The 20328-nt window shown below is 55.0% G+C and overlaps 6 protein-coding genes across 6 annotated transcripts; 2 read left to right on the top strand and 4 right to left on the bottom strand.

Moving 5' to 3' along the window:
• Window positions 1-321: 321 nt before the first annotated feature.
• On the bottom strand, window positions 322-2884 carry J7T55_008442 (cell division control protein 18; the record flags this gene model as incomplete). The annotated part of the gene is made up of 3 exons (XM_053138760.1): window positions 322-1976; window positions 2034-2341; window positions 2676-2884. 3 exons carry the CDS (start codon window positions 2882-2884, stop codon window positions 322-324), a joined length of 2172 nt encoding a protein of 723 aa, XP_052997718.1.
• Window positions 2885-2932: 48 nt separating this feature from the next.
• On the top strand, window positions 2933-5532 carry J7T55_008441 (MOSC N-terminal beta barrel domain-containing protein; the record flags this gene model as incomplete). The annotated part of the gene is made up of 4 exons (XM_053138759.1): window positions 2933-3020; window positions 3086-4032; window positions 4117-4564; window positions 4820-5532. The coding sequence occupies 4 exons, from the start codon at window positions 2933-2935 to the stop codon at window positions 5530-5532; spliced, it is 2196 nt and encodes a 731-aa protein (XP_052997717.1).
• A 599-nt stretch (window positions 5533-6131) lies between these two features.
• J7T55_008440 (lpha-mannosyltransferase subunit) lies at window positions 6132-8028 on the bottom strand (the record flags this gene model as incomplete). Its single annotated transcript, XM_053138758.1, has 3 exons — window positions 6132-7417; window positions 7481-7945; window positions 8016-8028. 3 exons carry the CDS (start codon window positions 8026-8028, stop codon window positions 6132-6134), a joined length of 1764 nt encoding a protein of 587 aa, XP_052997716.1.
• A 920-nt stretch (window positions 8029-8948) lies between these two features.
• On the top strand, window positions 8949-10162 carry J7T55_008439 (mannan polymerase complexes mnn9 subunit; the record flags this gene model as incomplete). The annotated part of the gene is made up of 2 exons (XM_053138757.1): window positions 8949-10076; window positions 10142-10162. 2 exons carry the CDS (start codon window positions 8949-8951, stop codon window positions 10160-10162), a joined length of 1149 nt encoding a protein of 382 aa, XP_052997715.1.
• A 788-nt stretch (window positions 10163-10950) lies between these two features.
• On the bottom strand, window positions 10951-11591 carry J7T55_008438 (ubiquitin-conjugating enzyme; the record flags this gene model as incomplete). The annotated part of the gene is made up of 2 exons (XM_053138756.1): window positions 10951-11276; window positions 11408-11591. The coding sequence occupies 2 exons, from the start codon at window positions 11589-11591 to the stop codon at window positions 10951-10953; spliced, it is 510 nt and encodes a 169-aa protein (XP_052997714.1).
• A 1235-nt stretch (window positions 11592-12826) lies between these two features.
• J7T55_008437 (cell wall proline rich protein) lies at window positions 12827-15724 on the bottom strand (the record flags this gene model as incomplete). The annotated part of the gene is made up of 1 exon (XM_053138755.1): window positions 12827-15724. The coding sequence occupies one exon, from the start codon at window positions 15722-15724 to the stop codon at window positions 12827-12829; it is 2898 nt and encodes a 965-aa protein (XP_052997713.1).
• Window positions 15725-20328: the final 4604 nt, after the last annotated feature.

The following is a 20328-nucleotide window of genomic DNA, read 5'->3' as shown; positions in this document are numbered from 1 at the left end:
TCCGAGTAGGCAATTGACACAAACAAAGTAAGAAGACACGTCAAGATGGTGAACATTTGTTTTTGTTCTCAAGTCCTGTCTGCGGACTTCATTATACTAATAACATAGCGTCGCCCTTGACGCGGGTATCCCAATTGTCCAGCGCCGTAATACAAGCACCGTACTCCTCACAATGTGTTTATACAAGTTTTCTGTCCATCATCCTTTCTTTGTACTCTGCCAAGCGAGCATTCCTCTATAATGCATCCATGCAATGCCATGCAATGCCATGCAAGTCGCGGATCATGTTATGCAAGCCCAATGTTGTAAATCAAATAAAACTCAGTCCAGAGCCTCCCCGCTCAAAATGCTTTTCAGTATGTCGGCCCCGAGTCCGTCGACCGCCTGATTGATTTCCTTGTCACCAACACAGCTGGCAACTCTCTTGTCATCCGCAGTGCCGCCCACAAAAGCGGCCTTTCGTCCACCTTTTCTGCCGCTTGGCGTCCCTGACTGCGAGCCCGCGACGAATGATCCATTCTTCCCATCCACAGCGGCAACGAGTGACAAAGTCTCTAGACTGCCCACTACTTCGCGAAATTCGGAGCTAGAAAGTGGGTGCAGAGCCACCGCATCCGATCGCTTGCAGAGCAGGGCGTATGTGTCGAATAAAGTCTTGATGGTAGGCGCGGTAATGTTGGACTTTGATGATGGCGTGCTGGGGGATGATCTGCCGGGGACGTTGGATGTAGGAGCTCGGAACGCCTCGCGATTTCGCCTCTCGAGGGCATGCAGAGCACACAGTGCTGCTTTTTGCTGCAGATTTAATGTCTTGAGGCGCTGATTGGCCCCGTTGCTGAAAGCTGCCGACGTGACTTTGTTGAGGTGAGAGATACTGACGCGTGGCGCCGTCTCGACCGTGAGGGAGCGTAGAGAACTGGACAAAATCGACGAAACACTCCTCCCCGTCTTCTTTCCTGGCGATGTCTCATTCTTCATCTCCCCCAACACTTTGCGCGATGGCGTCATCTGTAGAACCTGATCCTTCGCATCATTCTCCTCATTCAGTCGTGTCTCGTTCTCGACAAGGTCAAGTGCCCGTCGGCAAATTTCAAAGGCCTTGCGTAGGTCACCTGTTTGGCTGGAAACCTTGCGAGAGCATAGCTCAATCGCGGCAGGGTGAAAGAAAGGAATGAAGTCTGAAGCGGCTTGCTCGCCCGTCAGCAGGCTCTTCAAGCGCTTCGTGATGATCATCTTGACCTGCGCCGCGGTGTATGGCAGGAATGGTAGAAGTTCAGGCTTGAGGTTCCGTGACTTGAGACGCGGAAGAAATCGGTCCGTCAGGTCCAGTGCGTTGGCGATGCCGACCAGAAGAAGGCGGGAAGACTTCTGCAGCGACCACTCGAAAACCTTGTACAGGCTTTCCAAGTCGAGAGACAGGATGTGGTCAATCTCGTCCAGCACTACCACATACACGCTCGAAGACTTCCTCTTTGGCACAAATATCTTCTGTAGCATCGTTGTGGCATCCTCCTCGGTCACCTCAGTCTCGTCGCACAGCAATTCCAACAGGGTGAAGTAGAGGTCCTTAGAAGACTTGATGCTCATGCAGTTGATGTAGGCTTTCCGGACTGTGGTGGACTCGGCGACCAATTCGTTGGAAATCTCGTTGACCATGGCGCTCTTGCCAGTTCCTGGTGGTCCGCTGACATAAAGACAGCCGTTGGGCTGGGATGAATCGCTCCGTCCCAGGAAATTACGCAGCGACTTTCGCTCCTCCTCCCTGCCTATAAGCTGGCCAGGATCTGCGCTTCGCGAGAAGAGTTGTCGAGCTTGGTGGTAAATCGTTTGCGATGATGCAGGCGTCTGGGGGGTCTTGGGCGTCATGCGCCGGGACAGCTTGCCCACAGACATAACCCGGTGACGGGGTGTGACAGGTGCTTTGGCGAAAACATCTCGGTGACGAGGAGTCGAGGGTGTGATTGGGACCTTGGCAACTGTTTGACAGGCGTCAGCAGAGGACACATGGGACTGTGGTGGAGCATGCAACTCACGATAATCCAAAGCCTCGAATTTGAAGACGTCTTTGGTCCGGCGTGCAGACGGCGTGCGGGTGACAGATGGGCTGAAGAAGGCGACTTCCTCCGACTCGGACTGGTCCTCGGCCTCAATGTCGATTGTGGTTTCGGGGTCCTCATTCTCGTCGTTGCCCTGTCGGAAGCTTCTGGTGCGTCTTGTGCAGCGTCTGGTGGTGTGCTGCTGCTGCTCCTGGAGGTCGGAAGCGCCTCGAGTCCTCTTTCCCAGCACACTCACAGCCATGGCAGCCGCGGTCGAGAATACAAAGTCAATTGAGATGCAGTTGCTGTACAGGGAATAAAGAACCAAGGCCAAGGCGCGAGAACAATGGAAGGTGGTGGTGGGAGAATGTATGTACAAGTTGGTGGAAGGAGAGACTGGCAGAATGTGTGTGGGTTGAAAGGTCACGAAAAGAAGGAGCTTGGGTGACCCGCACTTTAACTCGGGCGCGTCGCGATTACCCCGGAGCGCGTCGCGTTCGACGTGAGCACTTACCCTGTTACCCTGAGCCGCGGTGCTCGGGCCAGGTACCCGGGTACATCGTAAAGTGGGCAGGCGGTCATAGCTCTTCGGGTTCCCCACTTCTGATTGCACTTGGCGAGCCTGGATAAGGCCGGCACGGCGACTTCCCCCATTCTTCGGCCGCAAGCGCCCGTCTCATCAACGGAATGAATAAAGAGATGAGATGAGCGGCCAAGATGGGTTTGCATCCGCGGTATCTTGCCGACATCTCCTCGCTGCAATCCTGTGCCGTCTCGGATGGTGAATGCGCCAGAGCAACAACGTGACTCTTAGGCGTGTCGTTGAGCTTCAGGGCCTCGATGTACATCGTGACAAAGACGAGTAGGGGAGCAAATGCAGGGGCGCAGTCGCCAGGATGGATGCGTCCCGGGGATCAGAACTATCATCAGGTTATAATTCCGCGGTCGAGAGGCTGAGGGAGACGGAGTATCCAATGCTCAATGGTATGTTTTGCGAGAGATTATATGGTTCCCCGAGATCCGAGTATGACAGGCTGATCGCCGTCTAGGTTCCATCTACCTCGACCATGCAGGCACGACCTTATATCCCAAGTCCCTGGTGGACAGGTTTGCCAGTGAGATGACAAGCAGTCTGCTTGGGAATCCGCACTCGGCATCGCCTTCTTCTCAATTGTCCACTGCCCGCATCGAAGACACTCGGCTACGGGCCCTACAGTTTGTCAATGCTGACCCGGCCGACTTCGATCTCGTTTTTGTGGCGAATGCCACCGCTGGCATCAAGTTGGTCGCTGAAGCCTTGAGAGCTGTCCCTGGGGGTTTCGACTATGCCTACCACCAGTCGTCTCACACAAGTCTGGTCGGTGTACGTGAAGAGGCTCGCGCTAGCGCTTGTCTGGGCGATGCCGCGGTTGAGGAATGGCTGGCAGGCCAATCGCCCTTCCAACCTGAGGCTGAGAGTGCAGCTACCACAGTCCTTGCGTATGCTGCGCAGTCGAATATGGATGGTCGGAGATATCCAATGGATTGGTCGCGACGCCTCAGGAGCCTTGACTGGCCCTTCGGCTCTTCTTGCTTGACCATTCTGGATGCTGCTGCTCTTGCACCAACCGCGCCCCTGGATCTCGGCAACTCGGATATGGCTCCAGACTTCACAGTGCTTAGCTTCTCAAAAATATTTGGATTTCCTGACCTGGGGGCCTTGATTGTGAGACGCCAGGCATTTTCCACCTTCGATTTCAAAAGGTACTTTGGTGGAGGCACTGTTGAAACAGTCGTCACTAACAAGGAGCAATGGCATGCTCCCAAGACTCACCGACTTCACGAACGTCTCGAAGACGGTACCCTACCTATTCACAGTATCATCGCACTGGATATAGCGATGCGCGTCCACAGGGGTTTATTTGGTTCGATGAGTGATGTGGCATCCCATGTGTCGTGCTTGACACGGCGTCTGCGCGAAGGTTTACAACAACTGCGACACCGCAACGGTACGCAGGTATGTCATATTTACTCACCAGATCATGCCTCGATCACGGATGCTTCGACAGGCCCTACCATAGCATTCAATATACGCAATCAGGCCGGGGCCTGGGTCAGCCTCGCCGAGGTCGAGAAGCTGGCAAGCCTGAAAAGTTTCCACATTCGAACCGGAGGAGTATGCAACCCTGGAGGTATAGCTTCTGCTCTGGATCTCGAGCCATGGGAGATCAGAAGGAATTTCTCTGCCGGCTTCCGCTGCGGGTCGGAGAATGATATCATTGCGGGTAAACCAAGCGGTGTGATCAGGGCCAGTCTTGGTGCGATGAGTAGCATTGCTGATGTCGATGCGTTCGTGGCATTCATCGCAGAGTTCTTCTGCGAGCAGAATTTGCCCAATGAGGGGTCCAATGGTTCACCTTCAGAAACGGAATTGCAACCCGATTTAGTCGTTGCTGACATCACGGTCTACCCCATCAAAAGCTGCGGCGGGTTCACCATCCCGCGGGACACAGATTGGGAAGTACGACCCGAGGGCCTGGCCTGGGATCGTGAGTGGTGTCTGCTTCACAGAGGCTCTGGCCAAGCATTGAGTCAAAAACGTTACCCCAGGATGGCGCTCATCAAGCCGTCCCTTGATTTCGAGGCCGGGCAACTACATATAACATACACTGGAAGGCTCTCGCATCCGAGTCAGTCCAAAACAGTATGTGTGCCTCTAAGCTCCAATCCGGCTTTGTTTCATGCATCATCATTATCATCAACAATATCGCATCGACCATTATCATCGCGCGTATGCGGCGAAGAGATCATCGCCCAGACATATATCTTGGACGAGATCAATGAGTTCTTCACTATGGTGCTAGATGTCCCTTGTATGCTGGCGCGCTTTCCACCCGGTGGGCAGGAGTCCAATAAGAGCGCCAGGCACTCCAAGGCTCATCTGCAAAAACATCAGAAGAATTACAGCGGCAGAGACAGCAGCTATGAAAGGCTCGCTTTACCAGCTGTGCCGACCATCACACCGCCCTCGCCCCCGGAGTCTGATGTTGAAGAACACAAACGGCGGAAGATCTTACTGTCAAATGAGTCGCCAATATTAGCCATCAATACGGCCAGCTTGCGAGCTCTCAACAAAAGCATTGTCGAGAATGGAGGCAAAGAAATTCCGTCCACGGTATTTAGAGCAAACATCATGTTTGACTCCCCCAGCAACATAGAGAATAGCCCTGAACTTGCTTACGCGGAAGACAACTGGAGCAAAGCCCGAATCGGACAGCAGGACTTCAAGATGCTCGGCTCCTGCCGCCGCTGCCACATGGTTTGCATCAACCAGGATACAGCGGAAAAGAGTCAGGAGCCTTTCGTTACGCTGTCGAAGACGAGGAGATTCGATGGCAAGGTCTTCTTCGGGACGCATATGTGTCATGTACCGCAGCAAGGTCAGGCGACGGCAGCTTCGACGAGGGAGTCGCAGTATCCGACTGTGAGGGTGGGCGACCGTGTGGTAGTGGAATAAGCCGAGATGCTTAATGCACTTAGAGAAAATGTACAGCAATTAATTCGGTCCAACGTGCACACGTCGTCTCTAGAAATTCCACCTAGTTTGTGCAGCCGTCTAGTATAACGTACATACTAGTTCCAAGTGTTATGAAGATAGCATCTTTACATTCTCACAGGCAAGAGCTCTCAGCAAGGTCTTCTTGGTGGTGCGACATCGCTCGATCAGTGCCCTGTGTGTTTTAGCTGAAAGTTTGAGGATTAAGGACACTACGCTGACGGTGTTCGTAGACAATATGACGGTTCTGGTGAAAACGACTGCGGACGGAGCTAATACCTCAGTGTAGAATGGCTTGTGGGTGAAGAGTCGGATTGCGCTTTTTGACAATATCTCTATATAGCATCCTTGATCATTTTGCGTCAAATGTATCATATTAGAAAATTGATCGATTTTAAGTAAAATGGTCTATCTCTCCATCTGCTATGGGAATGGACGAGGTATAAGTTTCCGATCTGCTTACGGTGCATTGCTGAACACTTTAGGCAGATTCGTATTGTAATCAGGGAATGCCTTCGATACTGAAAACATATATGCATGAGGAGACAGTATGCCTGAGTTCATGAGATGGCCTCCTTCGTGACCTTATCAGACTTGTCTTTAACCCGCCTCATAATACGGATCTTGGGCACCGTCTTGGGACCTACCCACCATCCGCCTGTCAACTTCGTAATCCTTTGTCGCAAGGCATCAACGTGAGCCCCCATGCCGACTCTTCTGACGCCCTTGGGCTCCTCTTCCACGTGCGAAAAGCCCGGACGCAGGATCTCAGGCCCAGAGAACCCCTCGACGACAGCGACTGTGTCCCAGCTACCGCCCTTGACGGCTTTCTCGTCTTCCATGAGGAGGTAGTCAAACTTGGTCCAGAAGCTGGGGTCGGACAGGATGTCTTCATCTTCTGTCTTGTCTAATACTAGCGACACTGACGGCTTTTTGTCATGGCCACTGAGAACGAGGCCAGGGTCGGTGGCCAGCCGGTGATGCTGAGGGAGACCATTGCCCTCAGCGACACCAAACAGGGTGACTCCCGTCATGCAGCTCAATACGTCCGCGTGGACCGTCACAACAGAGGTGGATACTGTACTCTCGTCTTGCTCTATCATCCCGTGTAGGGCAGCGAGGGCTTCGCCGCCAGGGTAGTTCAAGCTCGAGGCAACAAGCATGACAGCGCTGCTGATGCAGGTGAGAAGGATGGAGCCTGATATAATAAAGAAAATGATGTTTCTGATCGCGCGCCGACCAGTCTCGTCGGCTGCCATTCTGGCGGGGATCTGATTCACCAGAGTCGAGGCTCCGAGGGCGGCAGCGGCCGTCAATGGTGGCACGATGTAAAAAATGAAGCGGGCCTCCTTGTGCGGCTGAAGAGAGTAGATGGCCACAAACAGCAAGTTCGGGATGATCAGGCGTTGGGCTATGCGTCCGTAGGCTGGGGACGAGAGCGAGCACCAAGCGAAGAAGAGTCCCAGTGGAGGTGATATCATCTTGGGCAAGGCCGATGTGAAGTACCAGTGCCACGGAGAGGTGCCCCAGTTAGAGGAGGAGCCTTGAACGACATTATAGTAGAAGCCCCACAGCTCCGGCCAGATTGGTTTCTGCCAGAAGTAGGAATCAACGGGGACGGAGATGACCAAGGCGGCAACAAAGGACACTAGGAACGGGGGCACCAGCCTCTGAAGAGAGATTTGAGGGATGATAAGCAGCCATAGAGCATTTGTGCCCAGCAGAAGTGCAATCTCTGAGCGGAAGACAACGGCTGCAAAGACAAACAGGGCCAGTGCCATGCGAATCCTGGCATTGGTCTTGACAGGATTCTTGGGCGGGAGTAGGAGGCCGAAAGCACAAGTGGCTATAGGTTAAGAATCATCAGCAGTGAGGGTGGTGCAAGTTTTCGAAGGGTTTGGCGGCTTACTCAGTCCGAATGCAAACATATTTGGCAATGTCCTGGAGGCGTAGAACATGACATGGAACTGGGTGACCTGCAGCACTACATACCACCTAGCCACGGCAGGGCCACAAGCATTGTGGAGCTGTCTCCTGAAGAACAGAAGGGAATAGGCATTGAACCATCCAAGGAGTGCACGAACCAAGAGCTGGTTGTACCGGTCGCCAAACAGTGCTGCAAATGGCCTAGCAACACCTGCGAGCAGGACGGGGCCTATGAAAGTCCTGGGCACAGCTCCGGGGAAGGCGAAGTGGTCGTAACTGGTAGACAGTTTCTGGTAGACGTTTGAGAGAGGGGTGCCGTAGACCAAGACATCGTGTGTTGCTTGTATGTTGAATGACTCCTCCACTTTTGTGTATGGTGCTACACACAGGTGGATGAGTATCACCAGCGGGATGAGGCACAATGAGAAGACAGCGTAGTCAAGGTGGCCTGCGAGGCTATGGTCAGCACTCATTCATTTTTTTCTTAATCTGACATGCTTTTACAAAGCTGCACTTACGGAAGAGCGCCATGTTGACTCCTAGAAGACCTTGAATAGTACCTAGGTAGGCGGGAAATGACCCCGTTCAAGCCTTGGTGAGGTGAGCTGCTGTTGACAGAGGGGCCAGCAAGTCATGGTCGTCCAGGAAAGCATATTCAAGTGCTGTAAACCAGATACACCGCACCCCTGAGGTGTTTGGGCCGGCCAAGGGTCTGTGGAGCCCAGCCAGTGGACCCCTGAGCACCTGGGCAGGGCCGACGACAGATGGCAGATTCACCTGCAGGCGCAGGTGCTTAGTCGGCTCGAGCTGCCCCCCTGCCGTCCCCTGTTTGACACCTTACCTCACTCTATTTACTGGGCCTGCCTGGACTCTGCTGCTCCCTGCCGGACGGATTGGACCTTGGATCTTGGACCTTTGGCTTTGGCTTTCGGTGCACCTCGAGGTGTTATACCGTATTTGATACACACGTCCAATCGCATCGCCAGTCTAGCCCGTTCCATCTACCATCCCAGTTGACCGCTGTCCTTTTCGTATTTCCTTACGTCCCATCTGCCATCAGCATTGCGACAGTCATCACTTTCGCCTGGCCGTACACTGAGCTGAGCACGACCTGGCCACATCGGGCAAGCGAGAAACGAGACACGAGACACGCCTGGTGTCTGGCAGCAGCTTCGGCTTCGCCTCGAGCAGTCCAGCCCCGGCCTCAATTCAACTCGACTGTACTCGACTCGATTCGACTTGACCCGTCTTGATTCGATCTTGACTCCACCAGAACCGCATTCTACCTGGCTCTCTCTCCAACCGACTCGGCTTTCGAAAAGCGTTGATGGAGTAAGGGACGGCACACGCCAGCTGGCAGATACAGAAGAGACCGCCTCTTCTCTTGTTCTCAGCCTCAGTCTATGCCACTCTTTCGAATACCTGGCTTGTGAGACAACACAGTCGTACTCATGGCGCGTGCCATGGGGCCGGTTCGTCTCAAGAAGGCGAACCCCATAACTGTCGCCATAGGCACTGTCTTGTGCATCTTCATTCTTTACTTCCTCGCCGCTCCCTCAGGTTCCGGCGGCGGCAGCAGCAGCGGCGTCTCCCTTGCTAACGTCAAGAAGCCGACCGTTGCCAGCCACCCTCTGTCTCCGCCGACCTCACCATTCCGAAAACCTATCGCCGACAAGAATGGCAGGTCTGCGCCGCCACCCGTCGTACATTACAACCTGAACAATGTTACAATCTCTGCGAACCCAATCGAGAACAATGAGAACGTCCTCATCCTGACCCCGATGGCTCGCTTCTACCAAGAGTACTGGGACAATCTGCTGAGACTCACATACCCACACCAACTCATAACGCTGGGTTTTATACTCCCCAAGAATAAAGAAGGAAACGAGGCGACGTCGTTGCTACAGGCGCAAATAGCCAAGACACAGAAGTCCGGTCCCGAGAAGGACCGCTTTAAAAGCATCATCATCCTCAGGCAGGATTTTGACCCGCCACTGTCCTCGCAAGACGAGAGTGAAAGGCACAAGATGCAGAACCAGAAACCGCGGCGCGCATCCATGGCCAAGGCGCGCAACTCGCTGCTCTTTACATCATTGGGACCATCGGTGTCTTGGGTCCTGTGGCTGGATGCTGATATCGTCGAGTCCCCGCCCGACATGATACAGGACCTGGCTGCTCACAACAAGCCAATCATCGTTCCGAACTGCTTTCAGAGGTATTATGACGAGTCAAAGAAGGAGATGGCTGAACGTGCATATGACTTCAACAATTGGAAGGACAGCCCTACGGCCCAGGAGATGGCAGCCAAGATGGGCAAGGACGATATCCTGCTGGAAGGCTATGCCGAGATGCCAACGTTCCGAGCGCTTATGGCCTACATGTACGACGAACGGGAAGATCTACACCTTGAGGTCGAGCTGGATGGCGTCGGAGGCACGGCAGTGCTGGTCAAGGCAGATGTACATCGTGACGGGGCCATGTTCCCTCCCTTCCCATTCTACCATCTCATTGAAACAGAGGGCTTTGCGAAGATGGCAGCACGGCTGGGCTGGAAGTCTACCGGTCTTCCAAATTACAAGGTGAGCAATGGGTTTTAACAGCGTCTCAATATGGCACAACTACTAACATCAACCTCTCTGCACAGGTCTACCACTACAATGAGTGATGCCATCTCACTGAGGCCAACTCCAAACCATTATCATTATAATCATCAAAACAAACCGTCAATGCCCCAGTCGGTGTCGGATCGTCAGAATACAGACTTACAAGTCTGGTGCTCGAAGCAGTCGCACGAGCAGTCTTGAGCCATCATCGGGACGAGTTCAGGACGAGTTCAGGTCGACAAATAGATATCGGGCCGCGAATTCAGCATCACGGCGAAAGGGTGGAACACTGGACGAAAGGTGCCGGTTTTGGCATTCTAATGTATTCCTTATCCAGCATCTGGTAAACAGTGATACGCAACGAACGGAAGGTCGTCTTGTGCAATAAGTTCGGGGGATGCCCAGAGAAGTGGCTGGCTATTTACGAGGTCATAGCAGAAAAGAGGGACAGTTCGAACACTCGGTCATCCGCGCGTGTGGTTCGACTACACATGCGAAGCCTTTGGGAGATCGTAGCCCGATCGACATGGCAACTACAGGAGCCAATATTCGTGCTCTTCGTGCTGTCGAGGCTTGCAATGCACATGATTCACACCAAAAACGTCGCTGACGGCTATTACCCATCGTCTTGTTCCAGTTGAAATGCCATGGGCGAGGTAACAGTGCACCTGTCACGTTGGTCCCGTGGGCGTGTAATCATATATACGGTAGCAATTTGAGCAATCCCTTTGCCTTTCACGAAAAGACAAGACTCCCAAACTCCGTACTTCCCAGCCATTCATTATGCCGACTTCCTAGAGACATCCCGCTCCATATCAAGACCACGTGCCGTATGTACCCTGAATCAAACTCAGGCCCCCTCGTACCTACCCTCCCCGGAGCACCACAGCTCCACCAGCCGCCGCGTGCCGACGGCGTCGCCGCCCCTGAGCAGGGCGGCGCAGTCGACGTTGAGCGGGGAGTCGACCTCGGGGTAGGGCAGCAGGCCGTCGCGGATGGCGCGCACCGTCTCGAGCACGCTGTACGCGGGCGTCCACGCGTCCTTGAGCAGGTCCAGGCAGATCTCGCCCGTCTCAAGCGAGATGTTGGGGTGCACGATCGGCGTGACGAAGCGCACCTGCGGCGGCGACAGCGGGTAGTTGGTCGGGATCTGGATGGAGAGGAGCCAGCGGCCTTCTGCACGATGCGGCGGCGCCGTCGAGGCACCACTCGTCAGTCTCGTCTTTCTTGGGTGTGTGTGGTGGGCGAGCAAAATGGTGGGTGGGATGGGGTTCGGTGCCGCTGAGTGAGTGGACGGATTGATTTACCTTCGTAGCCCCCGCTGATGCCGTGGCCGTTGAACACGGCCTCCCACAACAGCAGGTCGTCCTCGCTCACGGGGCCGAGGCGCTCGATGCCCTTCTCATCCCGCGACTCGGCGCGCCAGGTGTCGAGCTCCTTGATCAGGCGCCGTGTGGCGGAGCGCGAGGACGAGGCCGATGCGGCGGACATTGGTGCGTCGTTGGGGGGGCACGCTTGCCCAGCCGTTGGGACGAGATTACCCGAGCTGAATACGGCAGCCGGTTTGAGATTTCCTAGACAGAGCTTCGCGGTCGTATCCGGAGCGAAGGGGGGTCGATGCGTTCTCCGTGCTGGAATTGAGGCTCCGAATTGCAGGTCGGTCCACAGGTGCGCGCGGTTGCAAGCCCCACTGCCGACCTCTAGGAGGTAATTGAGCTACGGACCTGCTGTAGGTACGAGATGGAGGGGGGCGGCAGGGGTCGAGCTTCGGCCGAGGCACTGTGGGCTGGGACCAAGGGCCCTCTCTCCCCCAGGTTCCACCGCGGCCTTGCCCCATCACACAGAGATTGCCCGAGATTGAGCGACAGCTACTCACGGATCCCGACCTGGCTTTTGCCCAATTCACTGTGTGGACACGAGTCTATTTCCGTAGATCATTCACGGTACCACACTAGACTATGTACTTTGGATCGTCATTATTATGTCTACGTAATTTGCGTATCCGATGTGTCCTCTCTTCCTACCCTCCTTCGAATTCCATCGTCAATATTCTAAGGGGTGAAAGAGGTTGGGTTGGTCCTAGGTGCCGCGCTGAGCAGGCAAGCAAATAAAAAAAAAGACAACATTGATGCCTTCTCCCCTTTTTTGGATTTGTTCCATTTGCTGTGAGGCGGCCGCCTCGACGCCCACCTCCTGTGAAGGATATCTGTCCTTTTGTAGAATCGAAAGTTGTGAACGGTCGATCGCATCCCCGTCTTCCTCAGATCGTTGTGACCATCAAACATGACCATATTTCTCCCCCCGTCTTCCACAAGACTGCTTCGGCGGGGCCGGAAAAGACAAAATGTAAAGTTGTGTCGGCTGATATGCAGCCTTCTGGCGCACGCATCGTTGCAAACGCCGAGTTCATAATTTTGTAAAACACGCGGATGTCCGAGTTTAATTCGTGCCTCGGGTGTTGTAGGAGATGTACTGAGTTGTTCATCCGTCATGTGAGCTCTGGACTGAAGCTCATCCATCCCCCATTGTAAACCGCCTATCATACAGGTCCATGCGAGAGAAAGGTTTCCATGCCGCTTGCGAGAATGCCAATATGAAAGCCCCAAAGTCCTCTAGGAAATTCGTCACCCATTTCATAAATGCTGGAGCTTGGGATGCTCCTTCGATTCTGAATCTGGAGGTTAGGCCGTCGAAAGAGGCCCTTTTAAAAAGTACTCGCCATGGAGTCATGCCTGTGCGTTTTCTTTCGGCCTCCAAAACTGCATCATCTTGCTGAACCGCCTGGATTTGCTGCCCTTGAGCTTTTTCTCGGAATCGCCAGTGAAGACTTCCGTTGCTAGTTTGCTGCGCTCGCCGTGAGAACTGCTGATAAGACGCCCCAGGCTCGCCAGGCTGCCTCGTCGGCCGCCGAATGCCATCGCACTGAAAGACGCTGGACGCTCGCCAGGCGCTGGAGGGCGGTTCATGTAGGCAGCTTGTTGAGCGAAAAGGTTTTCTCTTGGCTGGTTGGAGTGGCTGCTGGAAAGAGAGGGGACATCCATGGACTTTCGAACTTCAGGGCCGGGCTCTCCCATGAGCAGTGACTGGAAGCTATCGTCGGTCACTGACGATGGTGCGGTGGAGATTATGTTCGCGTCGTATGAAACGGGCGATCGTGGTGATGGGAAGGAAGATGACTGAGTGACGGACGAGTAAGGACTGACTGGCGCCAGGGAGGATGAAGTCGTGTGTGAAGAAGAGCTACCGTCCATCGGCGCTCTCGGGCTGACTGGCGAAGACATGGGCGAGTCCGGAACTATCCTCTGCGCTGGGCGCCCAAACTCCACGGTCCTGAACTGCGTTGGAATAGCTGGGGGCTCTTCCTCGATGACCTGCTCTTGCAAAGAACTCAACGAGTTTCTTGACTTCATGCTTGCTGTGCGCTGAGACTTGCCATCATCGGGATCGCTGGCCTTTCGCTTCGCTCCAAGTGATACGTCAGAGCTTCGTCCATCTGCTCTCAGTCTCTCCGCCGAGCTGCGTGCTGAGAAGAAGCCACTAACACTCGAGCTCTCGCTGTCCTTGGGGCCAGTTGACTCGGGTTGAGGGGTTGATGAGCCTGAATTGTCCGAGTCCTCGTAATATTCCTCCTCTTCCTCAAAGACATCCGCCATTGTGGAACTGCTGCCGAACCTGTGGATTCCGCGGCGGAACTCGAATGGAGGCATCTCGGGAGAGCTTTGGGCTCGCTGGTGGTGAGCGTAGTGCATTCCGGGTCCAGTGAACCTACTCAGCCCGGCAGCACTGTGAAGCTGCCGCTTCACGAGCCCACCAGCTTTCTGGGCGGCTTCCCATTCCGGATTGCGCGGCAAAGGAGTGTTAAAAGGCCCCAGCGCCGCATCAAGATCGATCACAGGGTAAGAGGTGTCTTCCTCGGTGACAGGTCTGGGTGGCTTCCAGGCCTCAGCACCTTCCTGGTCCTGGTCCAGCTCTTCTATCATTACCGTGGGCATAGATGGCTCGCTCTTGGTGTCCGCAGAATCTGACGCTGTGTCTTCCTCATCCTCGTAGCCTGGACGGCTTGGGGGAGGTGTTGGACCCCGGCGACTGGCCTTTTTGCTCTTGCTTCGGCGACCTTTCGGCCTCTTTGTTAGTATAGAGCCTGCCCAAGTCTTGACCTTTTTCTGTTTCTTGCCCGACTTCTTGCCCGTTCTTAGCACCGCACATTCTGTAGTCACCGTTTCCTCACTTCCAGGTACCGAGAAAGACAGATCTGTCTTTGAGACCTCGCAGGAGTTCAGACTGGCAGGCCGAGATTTTGACGGTGAATGGGATCCAGAGAACTGGTCAAGTCCGAAGAACGACCATCTCTTTGGAATTTTTGTTGGACTAGGATCGGGAGAACCAGTGGTGTCGGGGGAGGGGAGGGCAACTCCAGCAAGTAGGGGTAGCGAGCCTCGTCTCTTCGGACCAGTAAGGGACGCGCCTTCTTCTTGGGGAGACGTTGGTGCGCTCTCGAGCACCGCACCGGCAGTACTCGGCCTGGACTCGGAATCGGCGGCTTGTGATGGCGTAGCCTCGAGAGGTGCCAGAGTTTCATCCTTCTCCAAAATAGGCGTGTTCGATGCAGATAGAACTGAAGAGATGCTACCTGAGAGGGAATGGCCAGGCCGAACTGTTACGGTACTTGAGGTGTCGCTGGAGACTAGAGAAAGTGGACGCGGTATGAACTCGAGCGTATCCGAAAAGCCTACTCTGGCTCTGCTGAACGACTTTCTCTGAGTCGGCGCGGCGGCTAGTCTTGGGAAGACTTGAGTTGGGTCCACTCCTGCACTTTGTGGCCTGTTGGCACCAACTGTGTCTTCTGCGTTTAATGTGCTATCGTCAGGGCGTAAGATGGGGAACGAAAAGTGTTTGTTAAGCTCTGGTCCAGATGGGCTCGATGGAGCGCTGCTTCCCCGAGAGGCTTCACTCGAGCTCTTGGGAAGATTCAATCCGGTTATGCTGCTGAGATCATGACTAGACATGGCCGCAGACCGACGATGGGCGTGACGATGAGCAGGTCCTCGCCGGTTTGGCTCGACTGGTCGGAGTTGAGGCGAGGCCATCCCACTCTCTGATTTTGTTGGACTCGAGCTTAAGACTTCCATTCTCGCGTTTCCGGATCGGTATTCGCCGCCAACAAACTCACTTCCTCCACGCCTGTGAGTCCCTCTAGCGGGAGAGGGACGCGGTGACTGCTGAGGGGACGGCGCCGTCAGGAACTCGTGGGCGGGTAGAAGCGTAGCCTGGGTTGGAGCGAGGCTCGCGCCAGGGTTGAACGAAAATGCGGGTAAGGCAGATGAGCCCTGCGATCGTGTGTCGTCGGCAACGCTGGCGGCGAATGCAGCCAGGCCTGGCTCGACGGCAGACCTCGGCCGCCTGCCGGTGGCGCGGGAGTATGATGATGGCGCTGAAGCGGACATTGGCTTCGGCGGGAAAACGAAGGGCGGGTTTGGTGGCGGAACGTGAGAGCGAGGGGACAACTCGGGCGTGTCCAGAGGATCTTTGAGGCCTAAGTTGCCTCCATGAATAGGAATCGAAAGATGGCGTGGGTTGTGAACACGACCATCGTGAGGCATGTCAGGAACAATGGTAGTGGCCATCTTCTCCAGAAGCCGCACTGCGGCCAGAGTTCTGATGACTACTTGACCAGAGATGACATGGGGTACCAAAGTGGTTGCTCGGTCCTTCGGGTGCAACGACCCCAGCACTTCTCTTCGGGACGGCGGGCAACTTGGATTGGGTTGAATCGATCTTCGACTCGTTTTGGGTTTCGTGGACCCAAGAGATGGGACGAATTCCCGTGAAATCCGACCTCACTATGCAACCGGACTCACAGGTTAGCCGGTCTGCCTTTTCGTCTGATCGCAACGGTCAACCCAAGTCGGGAAAACGTTGAGAGAAACGGCAAACGAAGCAGGTGCTCGGATGGAGGATTGGCAAGGCCGAAAGCGAAGCAGGATGATTTGTTTGTACCTTGGTGGTGTGGTAATGCTGCCGGTGATGTGTCGTCACCTGACTGTCGTCGTATATCTCGATTGACAGGTCCCGTCAGAGGGCCCGGTGTTGGAATCTGGAATCGGTGGAGTTGGAGTTTGGATCTGAGTCGGGATTCGAGTTCTTTTTGGTCGTCCCGTGTTCCTGTGGAAACGAAGCGACTGAGTTGCTGCACGACGGCGAGGAATTAAGGCAATGCTTTTTCTAAGAAAGAATCTAAAAGGTAAAAAGGATTAAAGGAGTGGACGGTCAAGACCAAGCAGGAAACCTCTGGAGATTTCCCACTGGAATTGAACCAGAGGTGAGGGTGAGGCGAGGATGAGGCCGGGGAAAGAAAGAAGGCGGGCGACAAAACCGGCGGTGGTGTTGGTGGTGATGGTGGGAAGAGAGACAGACTGCAAAGCGAGAAGGCGGCGGCCGCGTGCGACTGGACTGGTCTGACTGGCAGACTGGGTCGGGTCACTGGGCAATGGCGGGCGGGCGACCTTCCAGGTTGGATTTGGGAAAGCAGGGCACACGGCAAGGCAAGGCAAAGCAAGGCATGGCATGGCTGGTACCGCGCTGGCACTGGGCTCTGGGCACTGGGCTCACACTGGGATTGGGGACTGGGAGTGGGACTGGCTGGGGTGGGTGGAGGGGGTGGAGAGGGCAAGAGAGAGAGAGGCGAGAGAGAGAGTGAGAGCACAGAGAGCAAAACAGTGCACAGGCCCCACGCCAACCAAAACCGACTGGATCCACCAGATGGGGATGGCCCAAGGGACCAGCAGGGTGGGCCCCTGCTGGGCGTGTACCAGCAATTGTCAGGGCCGGAAAGGCTGACAAGCAGGCACAAGCAGGGACAAGAGGAGAGAGAGGGATTCGGCCCATGCTGCCTTGCCTGTCCTGTTCCTGTTCCTGTTCCTGTTCCTGTACGTATTTGTGCACTATGCCCGTATACTGTGAAATTTCACCCGGCCAGCCACTCAGACGACTCGCGACAAGGGCCCACCCACAGTTCGAGACACCAAGGGAGACACGGTACCCCAGGCACACTTCTCTCTCAATCCCGTTCCCGGGTTCTTGTCTTAATCAAAGACCCCGATTGCCCATTGCAAATTAGGGAATCAGAGAGGCCATGTGGTCAACCTGCCAGGCCTGGTCGGCACAATATTGCAACTATGGAAATTGGAAGCCCATGAATTTTAATGGCATTACCAAGGACACGCTCGAATGTCATAAAGCAAGGGGGCCAGCCAGCCAGCCCACCAGCCACCAGTCAGCCTGTCCGTCTGTTCTGCCTACCTGCCTCTGTGTCTCATCAGCATGATGGACTCTCGCTGGTGAGGGACTTCGTGATTCCTCTCAGATGAGATCGTGGAGTGAGGGAGTCTTGACTCTGGAGCTCTTGACCCCTGCCAAATCTTGGATGACCCATTTTCAGCGCTCACGACACACACAGTACAGATGGCGGCCCCTGCTTTCCGACGCCAACATGAGACCTTGGACCCAACCTTGAATGGCACTGGGTTCTCCCGTGGCCCCCTTCCAGCGCCCGCTTGACCTGTCAGCCTGTGTGCAGCCTGTGTGCTGAGTACGTGTACCTCCTGCTGCCCTCTCCTCGAAGGTCATTCGATGGCCTCCTCCAATGTTATCGGCCACCGTCGGTATATGCAGTGGGTATGGGTATAATGGATATATTGCCCCGGCAGCAGGAGTGCGACGTCTCGACAGGCTCTGGAGCTTGTGTTATCGTCAATCCAGGGACGCGGCGCTTCTCATTCGCCCGCCAAATACCAAACCCCAGGTGCAGAGCAGGACACTTCCCCTTTGGGCGTCAACGTGGTATCCAACGCCGTGGCACCCCGCTATCAAGTTGCGATCTGACGAAGTTAGGGGTGTATTTGCGGAGGCAGTGCCCTGAAAATCCCCATTTGTCAGGTCTGGGAAGTGCCAGCTGATGCACGTCGCTTCGAACCCCTGCCGCCCATGTTACTCTGTTGTTCCCATGCACTGCTGTGCCTGTGTGCCTGTGTGCCTGGCCAGCACACAGTTCACAGTGCACAGTGTGTGTGCTTGTGCACACCCGCTCGCCCCTGGTCGTTGCGTGCGATGGATGCGCGGCGCCCGCCCTTGCAGCCCGCCTTGCTGGTTTAACGTCTCGTCTCAGCCGGTCATCACTGCTGAGGGCAGAGGCCACCACGCCACTAGCACACCAGCGAGCGTGATCGTCACCACTACAACCGCGACTACCACCACCACCATGACGGGAAGGGTTCGCCATGCGGGAACTGATCCTTGGGATCGACGCCGTGAACAGCAAATCGCCGTAGAGAGGGGGGGGGGCCGCGACTTCGCTTGGGCCCAAAGGGCTGATGGGAAGATCAGCTTGATCGGCTATCCCTGGCTCGGCCGCCCTCCCGCGCATGAACGGCCTGGCCTGAACGTGGTCCAACACTGAATCGGATGAAACTGGCGTTGTTCTGTCCACGATCCAATGCCCGACATCAGCGCTCCCGGGGACCAAGCAGCTCGAAGCGAGATGGAATCTAGACGTCCAGATAAGTCTTGGTCCCAGCGCCTTGACGAGCTGCTATTCTCCTTCCGAAGAGCTAGTAGAGGCTCGGGTTCTGTGCCGAGTCCCGTGGTGTTTCGATCCATTCTTTGTTATGCCGAACACGGTTCCTTTGTCTACCGGATCTAACCCCTCGTCGATGCCTCGACTCATAAGAGGCGCCCTCACAAGGCGTCTTGGACTCGAGTCGTTGAACCTGAGTCGGGCCTGCCGGTGGCGTTGTAGTGTGCAGTGACACGGCCTGCGGCGGTTGCGTTGATGACAGGAAAAGGAAAGGCCATCCGTCACCCATTCACGCTTTTCTGACCCGTCATGTGTATGCATTGCTTCATTGAGACAGAAGACCCGCCTCGTGTTCGTCTTGTCCCTGAAGCGTGCAGTGGCCTTGCAGTGGCCTGCAGGACCACTGCAGCACGAGGTGCCTTGGCTGGCTTGTAGGAGACTTTGCGCCGCCAAGTCGGACGGCCGGCCAGTCCTGTCGCTACATGCCTCTACCGTTGCCATGAGCACGGATTGGTGACTTTGGACTGCATCGCGCTACGGATTACTGTGCCTGGAGGGGTCAAGTCGAAAAGCTAATCTTTAGTCGTCGTCAATCGCGGGCCTGGGAAAACCAGCGACAACGCGACAGCCCGTCTAGGCCGGGCCTTCCTACTACAGTGTAACTATGTTCAGGCACAGCATTGTGTTCGGCTTCGGCTTCGCCTTTAGCCTGGCGTGCTACTGCAGCTACTGCAGCCACTGCAGCCACTGCAGCCACTGCAACTAATGCAAGTTCGGCTGATTGTTCGTTGTTCATTCAGCTCAGCTTGCCAGATCTCAATTGCCCTGGCTACCTGACTGCTTGGTCGACCTCAACAACCGAGATCGAACAGCATTGACGTAGCGGAGACACGGTCCTTGGCAGAGCATCTTGTCTAGTGGGCTGTCAGAAAGTAAGAGTGGGCAGTCAATTCCACCTCGATCCTGTAGTCCCACCCAAGCACATCTGGGCAGGCTTTGCTGAGGTATAAAAGAAAGTACAGGCATAGTACACATATGCCCAGCGCGGGACTAATATCCCGTAAAATTGCTAGCTCGATACATTTCGGTACGCGGGCTGCGGAGCCGAGGTGCAGCCGGATTTCGAATAACCGCAATCTCGGGCGAATGCCGCCCACTAATAACAGCATATCAATCTTGGGACAGATTTATGGGGTCCTGAGCTCAGATTGGATGAATGTCTTCATTACCGCTTGACGATTTTGTCTAAGACTCGTTCATTAAGCAGACTCAACGTTCGGCCGATGCCAGAGAAGTGGAACTTGAAAGTCTTGATAAGTTAAAACCTCGACTTTAATGATGCTCGCTGGCGAAACAAGCAGGTTGGACCCTGCGCGTTTTTTATGTCGATATGACTGCTACGCGTTTATAGTTGTGCTGCCATCTATTTTCGCAGGACTGGTTCCCGGCAGACGAGATTGTGTTCAGGTGTTTATTTCCTTCTGCCGGGATCTCGAGCCTTTTTGAGCGTGAATGAAGCATGCCATCCCCGGCCAGCGTTGAACATGGCTCAAGTTGCGGACTATCTGAATCCGTTCTGTGAACTTTCTATCAACATCAGGTGGTGCCAACCCAAGGGCAGCAAGACAGGGGCATCTGGTCAAGCTCGTGGGATGG

This window comes from Diaporthe amygdali (assembly GCF_026229845.1).
Source record: "Diaporthe amygdali strain CAA958 chromosome Unknown NODE_4_length_2575358_cov_65_588622, whole genome shotgun sequence".
Classification (NCBI taxonomy): domain Eukaryota; kingdom Fungi; phylum Ascomycota; class Sordariomycetes; order Diaporthales; family Diaporthaceae; genus Diaporthe; species Diaporthe amygdali.
Note: the sequence above shows the minus strand (reverse complement) of the source record. Positions and strands in the feature narration are given on the sequence as shown.